The sequence below is a fragment of the Temnothorax nylanderi genome, unplaced genomic scaffold (genome assembly GCF_030848795.1).
Source record: "Temnothorax nylanderi isolate EJ_2023f unplaced genomic scaffold, tnyl_v1.0 TNYL_tig0037_pilon, whole genome shotgun sequence".
In the NCBI taxonomy this organism is placed as follows: Eukaryota; Metazoa; Arthropoda; class Insecta; order Hymenoptera; family Formicidae; genus Temnothorax; species Temnothorax nylanderi.
Window position 1 is genome coordinate 1,329,758 of NW_027249099.1, and position 16,966 is coordinate 1,346,723.

General features: G+C 34.2%; 2 protein-coding genes across 3 annotated transcripts; one reads left to right on the plus strand and one right to left on the minus strand.

Moving 5' to 3' along the window:
• Nucleotides 1-4,293: 4,293 nt before the first annotated feature.
• On the minus strand, nt 4,294-6,649 carry LOC139771194 (chymotrypsin-2-like). The gene is made up of 4 exons (XM_071703772.1): nt 6,487-6,649; nt 5,273-5,431; nt 4,697-4,935; nt 4,294-4,500 (listed from the first exon to the last, which is right to left on the minus strand). The coding sequence occupies exons 1-4, from the start codon at nt 6,647-6,649 to the stop codon at nt 4,342-4,344; spliced, it is 720 nt and encodes a 239-aa protein (XP_071559873.1). The 3' UTR covers nt 4,294-4,341.
• A 4,476-nt stretch (nt 6,650-11,125) lies between these two features.
• Nucleotides 11,126-16,830, plus strand: Med28 (mediator complex subunit 28). Of its 2 annotated transcripts, none has more exons than XM_071703945.1 (4): nt 11,126-11,397; nt 12,110-12,461; nt 12,532-12,734; nt 12,840-13,886. In XM_071703945.1, the coding sequence occupies exons 1-4, from the start codon at nt 11,338-11,340 to the stop codon at nt 12,978-12,980; spliced, it is 756 nt and encodes a 251-aa protein (XP_071560046.1). In that variant the 5' UTR covers nt 11,126-11,337; the 3' UTR covers nt 12,981-13,886. The 2 variants fall into 2 exon arrangements, with proteins under 2 accessions (XP_071560046.1, XP_071560045.1); XM_071703944.1 differs by lacking the exon at nt 12,840-13,886 and adding an exon at nt 14,770-16,830 and having other exon boundaries at nt 11,131-11,397.
• Nucleotides 16,831-16,966: the final 136 nt, after the last annotated feature.

Below are 16,966 nucleotides of genomic sequence, written 5' to 3' on the forward strand. Positions count from 1 at the left end.
TTAGTCGTTTTGGTAGCCGTAATATATTCCAATCCTAAAATAATATCTTATAATTATAAATAACGGCTACTTACTAAAAGGTTAGTGACAAATGTTAGTGACAATTTGTAACAATATAAACTTACCACAAGCAATAATTATTAAAACAACAGTTAGAATCAATCTCGACATTTTCCAACTAATTAAAAGAATAAAATTATTATGATATTGTAATGTGTAAATGACATAAACGCAAAAAGTTCCTTTCTTACGAACTTTATTGGTTATCAATTTTCCGTATAAAATTCTTTAAGAATAAAAAATTTGATACGGAAAATTAATTATACATATATATGTAAAGGAAAGTGCCCTATTATGAGACAGGATCCTAATATGAGAAATGTAAAGCTAAAAGGCCCTATATAGGCCCCATCTGTTGATCTCACCATGAAAAAACCCCGCCATCTCATATTAGGGCACTTTCCTCTCTCTCTCTCTCTCTCTCTCTCTCTCTCTCTCTCTCTCTCTCTATATATATATATATATATATATATATATATATATATATATATATATATATATATATAATGTGTTATATGTTATATGTTATGTGTTGTAATTTTCATTGAAAAGAGGTTGTCAATTATAATATGTGGACATTACAATTGTAGTAAGACGTAGCGTATGTAGACATTGCAATCGAGGAACAACGAATTACTAAAAGTGTCTTAATTTTCTCTCAAACCTCGCCAATATTGGTGGTCATTAATTATAATATATTTCTTTTTTTAATATTTTATTGTTATGATTGAGCGTATATTGTAATAGTATAATTAATGTAAAATTGATGATAAGATCGATTATCCTTAAGTAATTGTCAACAAGCTTCTAAAAAGGAATGTAAATAATTGTACCTGTAATAAATGTTCGTAGTACGTGCATCCACAGTATAATACATACATCCGTTAATTATATATTATTGACGATTTTGGGAGAAAATCTAATAAAATTATATATATATATATATATATATATATATATATGAAAAACGTTGCGCGACGTTTCATTTAATTCGCGTGACCCGTTATAATTGTCATGTAACGTGTATAAACATCCCAGTTTTGCGCAGTTATAGTATTACTAGTTATTTATTATTAACTGTAAATCCCCTTCTTTTATTTTTGCGTTTGTTTTTCTTATATATATCATAATAATTTTATTCTTTTAATTATAGTAATAATAAGAACAGCGGTATTTAAAAACAAATTATTGTATACCGAATTTTTAAGTAACGTTTAAACTATAATCTTCTTTGACTTTCTTCCTTCGAAATCATCTCTCGAATTCATATTGTATTGTACCTAATATTATACGTATGATATATATATATTTTTTTTTTCAATAAAAATTACAACACATAACAGCAAAAGTTTTCAAAGACAAAGCATTACAAAAATTGAGCATATAATAATTAATATATCAAGATGTTATTCGTTTGGCTGCACAGGAATTAGTTGAAAATATGATTTATTTACTTTACCAAGTAGACTCCAAGAGTGAGATAAGATTGTTACTTTAAATTGTCTTCTTCCAAGAAGACAACTTCTTTCAACCGTACTTCTTCCAACAACAATCTGATTTCAACTGATCGTTGGAGTAATGCGTTTTGCCGAATCTCAATCAGTTACGTCGAGAGTCAGTGGGCGTTATAAGTAATTCTCATTCCACAAAAAAATAATTTATAGCACAACTTTATGCTTACAATAGACTTTACACGATGAAATATAAACTATGTTGTAAATACGCACCGCGATTTGAAGAACTGACAAGAAATTCTCGGGAACTGTCTCTACAGTCTTCGAGACTTCTCTTTTTACAGGAACCAAAGAGGATCTTATCATTTTTCTGGAAAGCTTTAGTCTAGTCTAAATGATTCATCCTAAGGGATTACTCTAGTGTTATTATATTATTGAAATAAGTACGCGTGGAAGATATGAGTATATCATATTCTAAGAGTTCTCAATATTATCGCATTCCTAAGATAAGTACGTGAACGATGATCACACTATCTTCACAGTACCTTCAGAATGCGCCTGCGATTCTACTGTTTGCCAGGCTATCTGATACACTTATGACCGACGACGTTTCAAATTATTACTCCCTATAAAAATGTTGAGAATCAACGCGGACGTTGCGAAAGCACTATTGTTTATAGTGCAGTGCTATTAATTCGATGGCAAGGTTGACATTCGCCAGTAATTATTGTAACATGTCTTGAATGAGGAAAGAAAATGAAACCGGTTAATAGTAATATGAGTTTATAGGATCAGCAGCTTCTACAATTTCTATAAAAAGAAAGTTATACGCTGTAAATAGTGTCTAAATTATACTCAATTTGGCACATACAATTTTGTGATAGATAGCGTATTTATCTTAAGCGAGAAAATATATATCTCTGATACGCCGCGCTTCTTCCCTCATTTTTTAATTTTATTGTAATTTCAGTTGTATGTGTGGATGGAATATGTTTCACAAGTCCGCGTCTTCACCACGGAAAGCAATTGCAATCGATAAGCATTCGTTGTTTTTTTCGATATGTGCGAGGACGACGACTTTTTAAATCTGGGAACGGCCTGAGGCGAATTTTGTATATCACAGTGTCGAAAAAATAAACCTCACTTCATAGAAATTTTTTTTATCAATTAAGAGAGAATCCGGTACTTATTCTTTTATTCAATGGTTCCAAGACCCAACCCGCATAAAACTAGATAGGCTTCCCGTCCGGTTAACAAAAATGTATAAAACATTCATATAATTGTAAATTTCAAAAAATTATTATTTATATTTAATTTTGAATGAAAAATATGGAAATATTTTTTGTAAAATCGTTATAAAAATATCTTTCAAAATTCAGAGCTAAAAAATGCAAACAAATTCATAAGAAGGATTTTATAAGAAAAAATTTTTTATTTACGATAATAATAAGAAAATTTAAATTTTTATTTGCGATGTTTATGCATACATTTAATAATGTTTTGTACGATATATTTCAAAGCAAGGTATACAATATACACGGAGGCATATCGCATTCACAACATATTTTGGTCTTCGACTAATACCTCGGGGGTGCAAGGGGGACCCTCCTCCCGCACCCACCTCCGCCGGTAGGTAGCGTGGACCTCGCTTTACAACATGATAAGTTGTAAAGCGAAATTATAAAGCACATGCATGGGGGGGGGGGGGTGCAGGGGAGCAAAGCAGGGGAGCAAATGACGAACCAAGTTGGAAAAATTATATTCTAATTCTTTTGGGACTAGTCTCTACATTTTCAGCTAATAATTTTGAGGCAATCAAGAATATTTGGTCGAAAATTTCTCATTGCATAACGCTATATTAATTCAAATCAAATTGTAATCTTATTTATCTCTTTATTGCGTCTATCAATTTATTGTATATCCCCGTAGGGTTCACAATCTAGTACCTCCTTCTTTCTCCTCTCACTTAACCCTTTGGACCAACTGCTTAACGTCTCTTTCCGAAAGACGGAGCCCAGTTTGCTCCGCACAAGAGGCCTATAATCTTGCACGGAGGGGCGCAGCTTTCGGAAAAACATTCCATGGCTCTAGTGGACTCGAACCTGGTTCCTCAGATTACGAGTCTGGCGCTCTACCACTAGACCACACTGCCGCCCTATTTATCTCTTTATTGTGTTCCGTTATATCTTAATTACATATGTATTACAATACATGTTTTAGTTATATTTGTAATGAATGACATGGTTTTCAATTTCTTTTTGTTTAATTTGTTTTCATTAAAATTTATCACTATATACCAAAAGAATGGATTTGTGCTAAAGTATTTAAAAACTAAGTCAGATATAGTTCTAAAAATAATTATATCCAATCATATGAATAATTATATTAGACACTCAAGCAGATTGCTACAATATCAAAACTTTTTACAGAATTATCATCATATGTGTTTGAGCCTTCAATATATTTATTTTAATGGTCAATTTGATTATAATTTTCAAATCTGTATCAGGTTAAATTTTTATATATTTCAATTTTAGCAAAACTAACTTCTTTCCGTACATATATAATTTTGAAAGTACATTTTATATTGTGTTTCATAACGAGCAAAGTTGTTGTTTATGAAAAAAGTAAATTTTAATACCGACTTATCAATATACCGACTGATAAGTTTAAATTATCGATCAATGATCGTATCCGTATGAAAAAATCGGTATTACAATGTACATTTAATGCATGTACATTTTTCATAAAGAATTGTGATCATTATAAGACAATATACATGATACATTTAAATTATTGATCATATGAATAATATTATATGTATGCACTAATGTCGCTTCATGACTTCGCGAATCCAGTCTATATATGAAGACACCTTAGTAAACAAGTAAGGTCTTTTGCTAGGACAAGAGTCTGAGTAAATCATAATACCTATTTGAAAGTCCTGGCCATTTTTTCTTACGATGAGAGGATCACTGTTGTTTCTCTAAAAATAAAATATTATTTAACAAATATTAAATGACTGTTACGAAAAGAAAGAAACTTTCGAATTTTATTTATTAAAGCTGACTAAAACGATATAATATGATTTATGCTGCGCGTTAGAATATTGCACTTATACTTGCAATTTTTGTAGTATATTATCATAAACAATAACTTTATTATTTGTGATTATGTTTTACCTCGGGACAAGCGAATTGTCCAAATCCTGCGGCCGTGCAAATGTGGTTGTCGTTGATGGGCCAGTATTGCCTGCATACATTATTTTCTATAATCGGGAACGTGGCGTACTTAAGTTTAATTGGTTCCACCGGTTCCACTATACTTTCGCTAGCCGTGTTATTTTCTCTCCAACCGACCATATACGCATCTTTGTTCACGAAGCTCTCGTAATATGCGAGTTTTACTGGCTGAATATTATCTAAAATAGAGAAATATTATATTTAACTAATAATTTCTTAAAATCAGTATTAAGGCATGATATAGGTACATTCGTAATACTTTTTCAATAGTTTTATAATTTGTGACATTTTTTTAGTATGCATCAAAGTATATATCCAAGATTATAAAAAAAGCTGTACGTAGATATACAATACGATTTTTTATTTCCACGAGTCTCCGTTCCACATTTATAAGACCTTATTATTCAAATCGTTATTAACTTTCCGCATATTTTCTATAGAATAATTAAATACTGCCGACATATAAATAAGCGCAAAAGGAAGAAGAAAGAGAAATATCAATTTAAATGTACTTACTGGAAAAAGGAATATCTTGTGGCATATAGAGTAAGGCAATATCATTGTTGGCCCTTGCGTATTGCGGATGTATAAACGCTTGAGTCGGAATCATCAGGACACTGCTGAAGGATCGAAGAAGACCGTGACCAATTCCAAAATCGTTGATGAGTAAGAACACTACGAAAAGTGTACTTATGTATATATTGGAAAAAGGAATATCTTGTGGCATATAGAGTAAGGCAATATCATTATAGCCCTTTGGCGTATTGCAAATATATAAACGCTTGAGTCACAATCATCGACGTACCGAGTTGTCGAGAAATAATCTGTTTAATGTCAAACACGTCAAAGCCGAAATCTACGAAAATTGTTCCGCTTTTTTCGACGCAGTGGGCGGCTGTGAGAACCCATCTTTTGGATAAGATTGTGCCGGCGCACGGTGTCCGGCATGATTTGTCGCTCGAGAATGGGTGCACCATTACCATGTATGGAATGCTTGAGAACTTTAACGCAGTTGTGGATCCCTCCGTTATGTTAGTTATTGCTTCATCTATTTAAAAAAAATGTCAGTGTACCGAGAAATGATTATTATTAGCTTAATTCGATCGTAATTATTTAGAATAGGGCTTTTTCCAGATTTTGATATTTTTTTGCGGCTTTCTTGATAAAAATTTTTGTTGTGACTCCGACAGTGATAATCAATCGGGGGAGCCCGATAAATATGTACCCTATTTATTTATTTTACTTATTTTTTACCTATTTTTTCCGACGTGGCTTTCCGGATCTTCCGACGTTATAAATATATAGTGGCTCTTAAAAGGACCGATTTTGGTCCTGAAAAGAACCGGTAGTAATTCATGAATCATGTCTATTTTGTTGCGTCATTTCGGTGTCAAATAGTTTGTGTCAATATTAAAGGAAGTAATTTGCTGATATGTGTGTATAGACAGTACACGTGTAGGAGAAAGTCAGTGGGGGTGGATCTCGGTTCGCGTGGAAAGTTGAAAACCCGAAAAATGATGATGCGGAAAGTACAATGCTTAAAAAAAAAATAGATAAAAAAGTAGGTAGGGTACATATTTTTCGGGCTCCCCCGATTGATTATCACTGTCAGAGTCAAAATAAAGATTTGTAGCAAGAGAGCCGCAAAAAAATATCAAAATTCGGAAAAGGTCCTATTCTAAATAATTACCAAATTAACTAAAACTTTTTTAATTTTTGCTTTGTCTTACCATTATTCGCGTCAAGAACGATAGCATCGATGGGATTGTCGCCCAAGTACAGACTTTGAGTATATTGACACATTGACAAACAGAGTACAATGCACAGTAATACCTTCGTACTTAGCGGACTCATGATAGTCTGTTCTGCGTGCTGTGCCTGCAAATTTCCCATTATTATGCAGTTGCGTCAATATTCGGGCAATAATGACAACTAATAAAATTATTAACACTTTTGACAACGTTTTTGTGAGCTGTATTAGATGTGAAAACTCCGGAAAATACTGCATGCAAATATTATACATACCATATTATTGCATAAAAGACACTAGCATGTGCACATTATTTTCGATTATTTATAATTGAAGCGATTATACCATACGTGTCTTTATTAAAGGTATTTTTTATGGCCGTTGTATTGTCCACGGGTATTGTGGTAAAAATCGGGACTTTTGATTATTTATGTATTAAATTCGAGACACGAAGCGCAAAGAAATTCGAGACCTTTTTCCCTCGAAAATTTAAGCATTATTAATTAATCTTTATTAACTTTTACAAGTTCTTTGAAATTCTATTAATATTATTCATCTTTGGTTGATTGTCGGTATAGTTCGCAGATGTTATTTTTGTAATTTTTAAGAGGTGTTTGTTATTCTAACAAAATTTAATGTGCGACTGTCGCTAGTGTTTCTATTGTCGCTAATGTATGGAAATTTAATGGGGTCAAAATGATGAAATGTGGTATGAAAGAATGTCGCAAGTCAAGTGAATTTATTTCACGCACACGAAATCAAAGAACTTCGCCTATTTTTATAACAGGTTTTGGCGAGGGTTTTGGGCTATCCGGGCCTAGTCATTAATCATACATAATTTTGTAGAATGTAGGTAATAAGAATGTAGGTAGTATATTAAAGAAAAAATAATTTTAGGTCTTTCAAACCCCCTCGACCGAAGGCAGTTCTGACCTCCTAATGATGTCATTTTATTTGTTCGATGGCTCATCATCAGAGCTGTTCAGGATAACAAATACGTCATTGCTATGCTCGGAAGGTATACCTCTATACTAAAAAAAAATAAATAAAAAACAACTGGTACATCCGTCGCTTTATGCCTAAGACAGACTTCATTGGTATCATCGTTACTATCGTTGTATGGACATCACTAATTGTGTCACTGATTTCGATTCTTTTTACCATGACAAAATAATGAATTAGTAAAATTAATGTCTGCTTAATCAAATATAACTTAACTAAATATAAAATCAAGAACTTAGCCAAGCAAATGCGTCCAACAAATATACCGGAAAATAGATATTCTATATTTTGTTTGTTGCCGTTGTTATCATGAGGAGGTGGCTTGAACGCAAACAGAAATCTTTAAACGAGGATAAAAACAAAAACTAGAATTCTGGGAGTCATGTTTAACTATAAAATAAGAATTAACTCATCAGTTGATTGCAAGCATAAAAACATCGTGTATTTATTTCGGTATTAGACACATTCAGCAGATGACAACGATGCCAATAAAGTCTGTGCTGGGCGGAGGGAGCATGAAGCGGTGGATGTACATACCAGGCGCTCGATTCTTGAATTCATTCGCAAGAGAAACGTATGCGCAAATGTTGTTCTTACAGAAACGTTGCAGGTTGATTGGCTAAAAATTATGCGACAGCCAATCGACATTTCTGTAAGAAACAACATTTGCACATACGTTTCTCTTGAGATTAATTCAAGAATCAAGCTCCTGCTGGTTTTTTTTTTTTTTTTAATATACATCAGATACCTTCTGACTATAGCAATAATGCATTTGTCATCTTGGATAGCTCTGATGACGAGCCATCGAACGAATAAAAATGACATTATTAGGTGGTCAGAACTGCTTCCGGCGCGGCGGGGGGTTTAAAGATTATTTAAACTATTTCTTCTTTAATACTACCATAATAATCTAGAAAATTATATATAATTGCAGATGACTGGGCCCGGACTGGCCCGGAGAGCGCAAAATGGGAGAAGTTCTTTATACCCTGCAGTTAGGCGATTTTTGCAAACGCGGCATTCCTCTATCGTGTGAAAATATCTGAATCCGCTATTGCAAATAAATTCTTCGGACATTTTTCTCTAAAATTTTATTATAATAGTACGACTGCAATCTCACAAATTAATTTTAATTTAATTATTGTTTGCAATATATAGTTATTAATAAATATTATTATCACGATACACTTCAAATAAAGAAAAAACTTCGGATATAAAATAAATTTAGATATAAAAACAATTCTAAATCAACGACAAAATCTTTTAAAACAATTTTAAAAGAATAACAACACTTCTGCCTCGTGAAATGGATTTCACCTATATAAATTTGTGACACATAACATTTTAGACTACTTTTTGTGGGCTTAACTCAAAATCGAATTTTTTTGAATTGTGACAGTATTTTTCTAGGGTGTGATATATTATTCTCTTGCTTTTTAGCTTTTCAAACATAGCTATTTTGTGAACAATTACGTTGAGAGTCAGTGGGCGTTATAAGTAATTCTTATTCCACAAAAAAGGAATTTATATAGCACAACTTTATACTTGCAATAGACTTTACACGATGAAATATAAACTATGTTGTAAATACGCACCGCGATTTAAAGAATAACTGACAAGAAATTCTCGGCAACTGTCTCTACAGTCTTCGAGACTTCTCTTTTTATAGGAACCAAAAAGGATCTTTTCACTTTTTTGGAAAGCTTTAGTCTAGTCTAAATGATTCATCCTAAGGGATTACTCTAGTGTTATTACATTTTTGAAATAAGTACGTGGAAGATATGAGTATATCATATTCTAAGAGTTCTCAATGTTATCGTATTCCTAAGGTAAGTACGTGAACGATGATAACACTATCTTCACAGTACCTCCAAAATGCGTCTGCGCTTGTAATTTTACTGTTTGCCAGGCTATCTGATACACTTATGACCGACGACGTTTCAAATTATTACTCCCTATAAAAATGTTGAGAATCAACGCGGACGTTGCGAAAGCTATTGTTTATAGTACAGTGCTATTAATTCGATGGCAAGGTTGACATTCGCCAGTAATTATTGTAACATGTCTTGAATGAGGGAAGAAAATGAAACCGCGGTTAATAGTAATATGAGTTTATATAGGATCAGCCGCTTCTGCAGTTTCTATAAAAAGAAAGTTATACACTGTAAAATTCGTAGTATCAAATTATACTCAATTTGACACATACAATTTTATGATAGATAGCGTATTTATCTTATGCGAGAAAATATATATATTTCTGATACGCCGCGCTTCTTCCCTTATCTTTTAATTTTATTGTAATTTTAGTTGTATGTGTGGATGGAATGTTTCACAAGTCCGTCTTCACCACAGAAAGCAATTGCAATCGATAAGCATTCGTTGTTTTTTTCGACGTGTGCGAGGACGACGACTTTTTAAATCCGGGAACGGTTTAATGTGAGTTTTGTATATCACAGTGTCGAAAAAATAAACCTCACTTATTCATAGTAATTTTTTTTATCAATTAAGAATCCGTATTTATTCTTTTATTCAGCAACCCGCATAAAACTATGGAACTAGCTTCCCGTCCGGCTAACAAAAATGAAAAAATTGTATAAAACATTCATATAACTGTACATTTCAAAAAATTATTATTTATATTTAATTTTGACTGAAAAATATGGAAATATTTTTTGTAAAATCGTTATAAAAATATCTTTCGAAATTCAGAGCTAAAAAATGCAAATAAATCCATAAGAAGGATTTTGTAAGAAAAAATTTTTTATTTACGATAATAATAAGAAAATTTTTATTTGTGATGTTTATGCATACATTTAATAATGGTGTTTATTTGTACGATATATTTCGAAGCAAGGTATACGATATATGTACACGGAGGCATATCGCACTCACAACATATTTTGGTCTTCGACTAATACCTCGAGGGTGCAGGGGGGACCCTCCTCCTGCATCCACCTCCGCCGGTAGACAGCGTGGACCACGGCGTGGACCTCGCTTTACAACTGAAAATACATAAATGCTAAGTTGTAAAGCGAAATTATAAAGCACATGCATGGGGGGGGGGTGCAGGGGAGCACAACCCTCCCGCCCACGCATGTACTTTGATTATATAAGATATATTCATCATTGAAAGCTAACAACATGTGATGCATTATAAGTATACATACGTTTCAAATTCGTGCACTTTTGCATGCGCGTGCGGCCACTGAGCATGCGCATGTGGCCGCAGGGCATGTTCAGTGTTGCTACATCTCGTCAACTTTAATGTTTAATATCTCGCGTCGCGGGGCAGAGCGACACTTTTTTCTGCCAGATTCTTTCGTTTCGTGCAAAAACGCGTCGATTGAGCATAATTTCATCGATAATGTCGTTGATAATTACCCAATGTGAAATTGAAGATCGGACTTATCAATACCGAACACTTAAAATTCTGTCTCGTGTCTTCATCATTGGCCGCGTTCAGCAGACACAACTGTTGAGTTCGTCTTATCAACACTCTACGTTGATTGGTTGGTTCTAAAAGTAAGAGCCAATCACGTTCGACTGCTACTGAGCGGCTTGGCTGTTGAACGCGACCTATAGCCTATAGATATCGTATATCTATGACCGTGTCAAATCGGCGGGAAGGGGTCGCGTGCGGGACGAGTGACGAGTTTCGCCAGATTCCCACGGGGGCCACGCACGGGATCACACTGATCACAGTGATCGCACGTGATCGCACAGGATCAAGCACAAGAAGGAGCACGAGCCTGTTGTCGTCAAGCGCGGCGCGGAATCGAGACGGTTGTTTTCGCGCGCGGATCCGCGACCGCGCGGATACACCTGTGTGATGGCGACGCCGACTAACAGTGGTGGTAACCTCGTTGATGAGTTTGAAGAATCATTTCAGGTAGAATTCAGCTATTTACATCTTTCCGTATCGTCGTTGATTGATGTATCGCGCGTTATTCATGTCCGCGTAATTGAGGAGCTCGATGGCATTTCCTCGCAAAAGTAGCATATCTGGGATGTAAAGCTCAAAGAATTGTCGAATAAATGTGCTCCATCATTGCTCTATTGACGTATGTACATACATCGCTATTAGGATTTCGTAGCATTGTTCAAATGGAAATGGAATTTTTTTTTTACCTGAAAAAATAGATGTGGCTTTATGTAATTGGAAAGTGAAAGTGATTGCTGGCAAGTGTTGATTGTAAAAGTGGTTTGAAAAAGAGTTATAGAATTATTAGAACTTTAACTCTGAAATACAGCAAAAAACGAAAAATATCAGAAAAATAATTCTAATAATATAAATATTTATAGAGATAAAAGTCTCAGTCTTTAAATGGAATATATAGATTATATAATGGAATATATATTTTTTCAATTTTTATAATTTTCTTAAGAACACAAGAGAACCTGTTATATACTTGAAAGATTTCTTAAAAGAAACATTCATATAAGTTAAATATAACGAAGTAATTAATATATCTTTTTCTAGGTCTGGGGGTTATCTGATTCTAAATTTGTTTTCAAACGTGTCTTTAAAAGATCATATTAACGCTTCTGAAATGTTCTAGAATGTCAGCATGGTTTATTGAATGTTAATTATTGCTTTCCAGCAATGTTTGAGTATATTGACAAAGGACGAGGGATTGGGCAACAGTGGAACTGGCGCATCTGGTGGTTTGATAGTGGATAAAGACGAAGGTCGCGCGGAAATGGAACAGGCTACCATGAGATTCATAGACCTGGCTAGGCAGATGGAGGCTTTCTTCTTGCAAAAGAGATTCCTCCTGTCTGCGCTAAAACCCGAGCTGTGTGTCAAGGAAGAGATCCAAGATCTGAGATCAGAGCTGGCGCGCAAGGAGGACCTGATAAGAAGGCATAACGAGAAGATCGCTGTCTGGCAGAATATGTTGTCGGATCTGCAGGGTTGGGCGCAGTCGCCCGCTCAAGGCCCAGCACCCAGTGGTAATATAAGACTAACGATAGTTACCTAATTCAATGAGATGCTCAATAACATTGGTATTAATGTCGATAGGGTTACCAAACGGAAATCAAAGCGGGCAGAATCCGCAAACTGCGAGTGGTAGCGGTAACGCTTCGATGCAGCAACAACAGCAGATACTGCAGCATCAGCAGCAATTGCAACAGCAACTGCAGCAACAGCAGCAGCAGCAGCAGCAGCATCCACAATTGCAGCAACAATTGCAGCAGCAAATGCAACATCCGTTGCAATCACAGGTATTTAAGTGACGCTGTTACAATCAAAGTTAAAATTTTCCTATTATTCAAGTAGATTGTGTGTTGTTAAATTTGATATTAAACGTACATTTTACTAATTAAAAGGAAGAAGAAAACGAGTGTGAGAAAGATACGACTGATAGTACGATTGAACTGAGCGATAGTGACGTGGAGATATTAGAGGAAACGGGATTATTTATACCTTTTAGCGATTTTGCGTCATTAAGCGATTTTCATTTCGTGTAGTTATTTTAAATCGTAAATTGATCAAATTGTTCGTATAATTCATTAATTATTTCTTTTTAATGAGATTTTAATGTTAAATCTATTCTTGTACAACGGTAATCATATTTATATCGCGAGACTCACTTTTTTATAATATATATCGTAATTATACGTATTAATTACGTGTAATATATACATATACTAAATGTATATATTATAATGTATATTTGTGTACATATATATGTACAGGAGGATATTGCAATATATTATTATATATATTACTGAGAAATATAGAAATATTATATACATTATTGAAAGATAATAAAGAATTATACAATCATTATAATGATACATCGTAATATCCTTCTGTTATTCGTTGCATTTGAAATGTATGATTGCTTTACATGTGTGAGTATATGTCTGTACGAGAGAAAACGCATGTGTTTGGAGAATCACATTTATGAAAATCATATATTATTAAGTAAACACACACTCTCTGTCTCCCTCTCTTGATGACGGAAATACTCACTTTAAAATGTTATAGAATATCGCTAAATTTTTCATACGGATCATCGAGAAAATAATCGGGTCTCCCCACATACGCACGACGATTATAATATTGCGTATGATAGTGCCTTATACAATTCCTATACACAAACGTAAAAATGTATTGTACAAAAGATAATAGATTAAATTTTTTTTATAATTACCTACAATATAGGAATATATACAAAAGTATAAATTTTTTCATCGTGAGAAAAGTATCGAAGAATTAACTATATGTACAAACAGTTATTGTAAGACGGTGCCAAAACAATGAATACAATATACAATAATTTGTACAAATACTTAGTAAAAAAAAAAGAAAGATGAAGAAATGTAATAAATCTGATAATGGCAATAATAAAACTTAGGAGTATTTATATATATATATACTTTACATTAATAGGAAGACCTAGTGACCACATTTGACATTTCATAAAAAAGATCACATTTTTATAACGGAACGATGAACATACAGACAGGGTTTTTTATTTTATTTTTTAAATACTTTTTCTCACGAGTGACATTTTTTCGCGTCATTCTCTGTATGCATAAAATAATTTGCATGTAGATATTGCATGCACATCAAGAAACGTTACAAACTGCATTTCGATTACAAAAATCTGTAGTAAAACATTGTCATTTGTAAATTAGAATACCGTCGAGTTCCTTTTGTAGTGTGTTCCGCGGATAAAGATACATTTCTTTACTCATCTTTATGATACTAATGATATATAGAACATTTAAATCTTAAGTTCATAAATAACTCATAAAAGGAGCATTATACCCATTGCAATTTGGATAGCGTCTGGATCTGTTTCACTTACATTGTCTCGACTTGCAAATAGATGTCACGACAGAATAAATATCTTTGTTCATTGCAAAAAAGAAGAAAGAAAAATAACATTGTGCTTTTTTTTTATTTCCCTCGCCTACGTATTATCATTCCCGACAAATCCGATTCTGGCTGTTCGCCCGCGCGTGTCTATCTTTCTGAACAGTACGCATGCATATGGAATATATTTTTGGATAGCTGTTTCGCGAACAGCCTGCACAGTTCTCTTCTTTATAATATCATATCAGAGACAAACATAGATATCGAGTAGAAATTTTTCGTTTTTGTTGTATTATGTTTTCTCACTACACTCTCATGCATTACATATACACTCTACATATCCCGCTACATTTCCCTGCACATATACATGTGCCAGTAGAAATTCTCCCTTGCGTTCCTAACGATACATCCTCATTTAGTGTGACTTTGCAGGTGCAACAGGGTTCTGGTGGACCACCTACATCAGGTCTTCAGGGAGTTGGTGTACCCGTCAGTCAGCAGGGCATGTTCATGGCGCAGGGTGGTGTCGGTGGTAGAGCCACCGGGTTCCCAGTTGGCGGTATGGGCAGTAGCGCCCTACAGGGGCCTCTGGCCTACCTGGAAAAGACAACGAGCAACATAGGGATGCCAGAGAGGCGGAGTTGACGCGGAAGGGGGAGGGGCCGGGGTCGGGGTCGTGGAAGAGGCCGAGGTAGAGGAAGAGGCGGCGGTGGTAGCGGCCTACCGCCACCGCCACCGCTTCTCGATCCCTCAGACCCGTCGTCCTATGCTGCTGCTGCCGCCGCCGCCGCAGTCGCGCCCCTTCCCTCTCCGCAACAGCAGCCTCCTCCTTGCACATGAACGTAATGTGTGGCATTTTTAATTTCTTCTCTTGAGAGAAAGACCACGTATGAAAGACTTTTATACTTCCAAGGTTGAGCACATTTGGTTGTCATGGGTGTTGTGTTGTGCATTTGATGTCAGATTGCGTTGACTTGAATGTGCCACATCAGTGATAGTGATGATAATGCTGATGATTGAAGCGCAGTTGATATGCGTTACCGTTATATTGTGAAAATGGACACAACTAATGCATATAAGTATATATAATTTATGAGCTTACTGAGGTCTCAATGGCAAATGCATTTTAACAGTGCCAGTTTTATTGTGATCCAGCTATGGATTGACGTTACGCGCCTGCAGGGACATTCTTTCGCATTCCTCCTGAAACTGTTATGTACGCGAAAGACGTTTTACATTCTTTGTACTAGTCGCGGAAATCGTAAGATAGGGTCGAGTACATACTTACGTACGTACGTGGAACGTACGAAATTGCGACGTAGAGTAAGAAAAGTACGATAAATACTTTATAACTGAAGCGGCAATAAGACACAGTACATAATAATGAGATTATGTGCTATGTGAACATGATACTTTTAATTGTACACATAAGGATAAGGATATCTTTCTATTTCTTTATACTGCATCATTAGTTGATGATATTGGTTCTCCGAGATCGCCGACACTTTTATAATAAACTGCGTTCATCGCTTTTACAGTGCCTTTGGACACCTATCAAATGTACTGTTTGTGCGATATCAATAAAATGTACATTGCCTAGTGTACTGTGCAAAATCAAAAAGGAAATTACGCATGTTTGGTCGCACTAATATAAACATCCGTCCTGGACATTTACGTACAAACTCGAAATTTTTACCCGCGTTTGTATAAATTTTCAAATAATTCTTCAAAGCGTGATGATCACTCTGTGTGCCTGTAACTAATGTACTTACGCATTAGATATAGATGCATTAATGCATATAAAACGAGCAATCTCAAGGTACAATGAATATTTCCAAGGAATCTTAAATATTCTATTATCTTTTAATATTTTTAGTTTTGTACGATTAATAATTTGTATTATGTGCCATTAGTGTTTTTTTTTAAATAAGTATTTATGTGATATACAATCAAATTAGAATCAAATGCCATACGGTATTTATGCGATATATTCTATGAACGCGCATATTGTTATAAAGTACAATAATAATTTTATACTGTGATACATCGTAAAACATTATGGATTAAACAAAAAATAAATATTTGTACACAGTTATTAACAATTACTGCAAGACATATTATTTAGTTTTATTTGCAATTTATTTATTTTATGTTTAGTGTTAGACATGAACTATTCGAAAAGATTGTACAAGGGAGCAATTTTATGCTCGTTTTTTATGTAATGTGATAACCAAAAGAAATATTTTATATATAAATTATCAACTTGATATGACAATATGTATACACATCTATTTTTCATATCATTAGACAATTGCCTATTTTTATACATCATGTCTTTTGCATTTCCAGGACAGAATGCTTATATTACTCGCTATTTTTTAGATCCGATGTACTCATATACATGTATGCAACTTTCATCCTGTACAATATTATATTGTATGCACTGTAGTATACACATATAGTTGATACAAATGTTACTTATATACATATACAGATCACGCTTTCTTATTTTCACTATTCCAGCTAGTTTTAAATCCTGATTGTGATAAGGTCCTCAAGAATATTTACCAAAAGAAGAGCTTTACACGCGAAAGCAATTCGACTGTACAAAATTCTAAGAGTTGTATAA

What these genes read in the sequence shown, in the direction of transcription:
- LOC139771194 (XM_071703772.1), bottom strand. Translation starts at nt 6,649, where the DNA reads ATGGGAAATTTGCAGGCACAGCACGCAGAACAGACTATCATGAGTCCG. An exon ending in CGTTCTTGACGCGAATAATG is followed by an intron (nt 5,432 to 6,486) that starts GTAAGACAAAGC and finishes CACTTTTCGTAG; the next exon opens with TGTTCTTACTCATCAACGAT. An exon ending in GACAATTCGCTTGTCCCGAG is followed by an intron (nt 4,501 to 4,696) that starts GTAAAACATAAT and finishes TTTTATTTTTAG; the next exon opens with AGAAACAACAGTGATCCTCT.
- Med28 (XM_071703944.1), top strand. Translation starts at nt 11,338, where the DNA reads ATGGCGACGCCGACTAACAGTGGTGGTAACCTCGTTGATGAGTTTGAA. An exon ending in AGTTTGAAGAATCATTTCAG is followed by an intron (nt 11,398 to 12,109) that starts GTAGAATTCAGC and finishes ATTGCTTTCCAG; the next exon opens with CAATGTTTGAGTATATTGAC. An exon ending in AACATCCGTTGCAATCACAG is followed by an intron (nt 12,735 to 14,769) that starts GTATTTAAGTGA and finishes GTGACTTTGCAG; the next exon opens with GTGCAACAGGGTTCTGGTGG.